General features: G+C 59.4%; 1 protein-coding gene across 1 annotated transcript in view; it reads right to left on the minus strand.

Moving 5' to 3' along the window:
- The window catches only part of LOC122545583 (myosin heavy chain, skeletal muscle-like), a gene marked incomplete at both ends in the record, with an annotated part of 2193 nt that extends 1919 nt beyond the window's left edge, over positions 1-274 (minus strand). Inside the window, one exon of the mRNA XM_043684548.1 lies at positions 83-274. Coding sequence (XP_043540483.1) covers positions 83-274 — 192 coding nt within the window. The remainder of the gene's footprint in view (positions 1-82) is intronic.
- Positions 275-1095: the final 821 nt, after the last annotated feature.

Consider the following 1095-nt stretch of genomic DNA (forward strand, 5'->3'; position numbering starts at 1 on the left):
GGGTCAGTGCTGAGGGAGCGGGCACTGTTGGAGGGTCAGTGCTGAGGGAGTGGGCACTGTCGGACGGTCAGTGCTGAGGGACAGGGCACTGTCGGAGGAACCCCGTACCTTGGAGGATCTTGTTCTCCCTCTTGAGGGTCTCGAGGTGATCGAGGGATTCCTCGTAGGCGTTCTTCAGCTTGAACAGCTCGGTGCTGAGGGAGCGAGCCTCTTTCTGAGCGGCCTCCAGCTCACTCTGCGCCTCCTCGTATTTCTGCTTCCACTCGGAGAGTACCTGGGGGAGGGGGGAAGGGAGCAGAGATCGGAATTCCGCACGACTCGGACCGGGGCATGGGCACGGGGTCGCTCAGGGTCACCCGGGGTCACTCTGGGTCACCCTGGGTCACTTACGGCCACTCGGGGTCACTCAGGGCCACTCGGGGTCACGCAGTGTCCCTCGGGGCCACTCTGGGTCACTCTGGGCCACTCGGGGTCACTCTGGGCCACTCGGGGTCACTCGGGGCCACTCGGGGTTACTCGAGGCCACTCACAGTCACTCGGGGTTACTCGGGGTCATTCAGGGTCACTCTGGGCCGAGGGAAACCACCCAGAGAGTAACAGGGAGTAACTCTGTCTCAGGGTGTCCCCGAGAGTAACAGGGAATCACTGTGTCTCAGGATGTCCCAGAGAGTAACAGGGAATTACTGTGTCTCAGGGTGTCCCGGAGAGTAACAGGGAATCACTGTGTCTCAGGGTGACCTGGAGAGTAACAGGGAATTACTGTGTCTCAGGGTGTCCCGGAGAGTAACAGGGAATCACTGTGTCTCAGGGTGTCCCCGAGAGTAACAGGGAATTACTGTGTCTCAGGGTGTCCCGGAGAGTAACAGGGAATTACTGTGTCTCAGGGTGTCCCCGAGAGTAACAGGGAATTACTGTGTCTCAGGGTGTCCCCGAGAGTAACAGGGAATTACTGTGTCTCAGGGTGACCCCGAGAGTAACGGGGAGTCACTGTGTCTCAGGGTGTCCCCGAGAGTAACAGGGAATTACTGTGTCTCAGGGTGACCCGGAGAGTAACAGGGAATCACTGTGTCTCAGGGTGACCCGGAGAGTAACAGG

Source organism: Chiloscyllium plagiosum, unplaced genomic scaffold (genome assembly GCF_004010195.1).
Source record: "Chiloscyllium plagiosum isolate BGI_BamShark_2017 unplaced genomic scaffold, ASM401019v2 scaf_47474, whole genome shotgun sequence".
Classification (NCBI taxonomy): Eukaryota; Metazoa; Chordata; class Chondrichthyes; order Orectolobiformes; family Hemiscylliidae; genus Chiloscyllium; species Chiloscyllium plagiosum.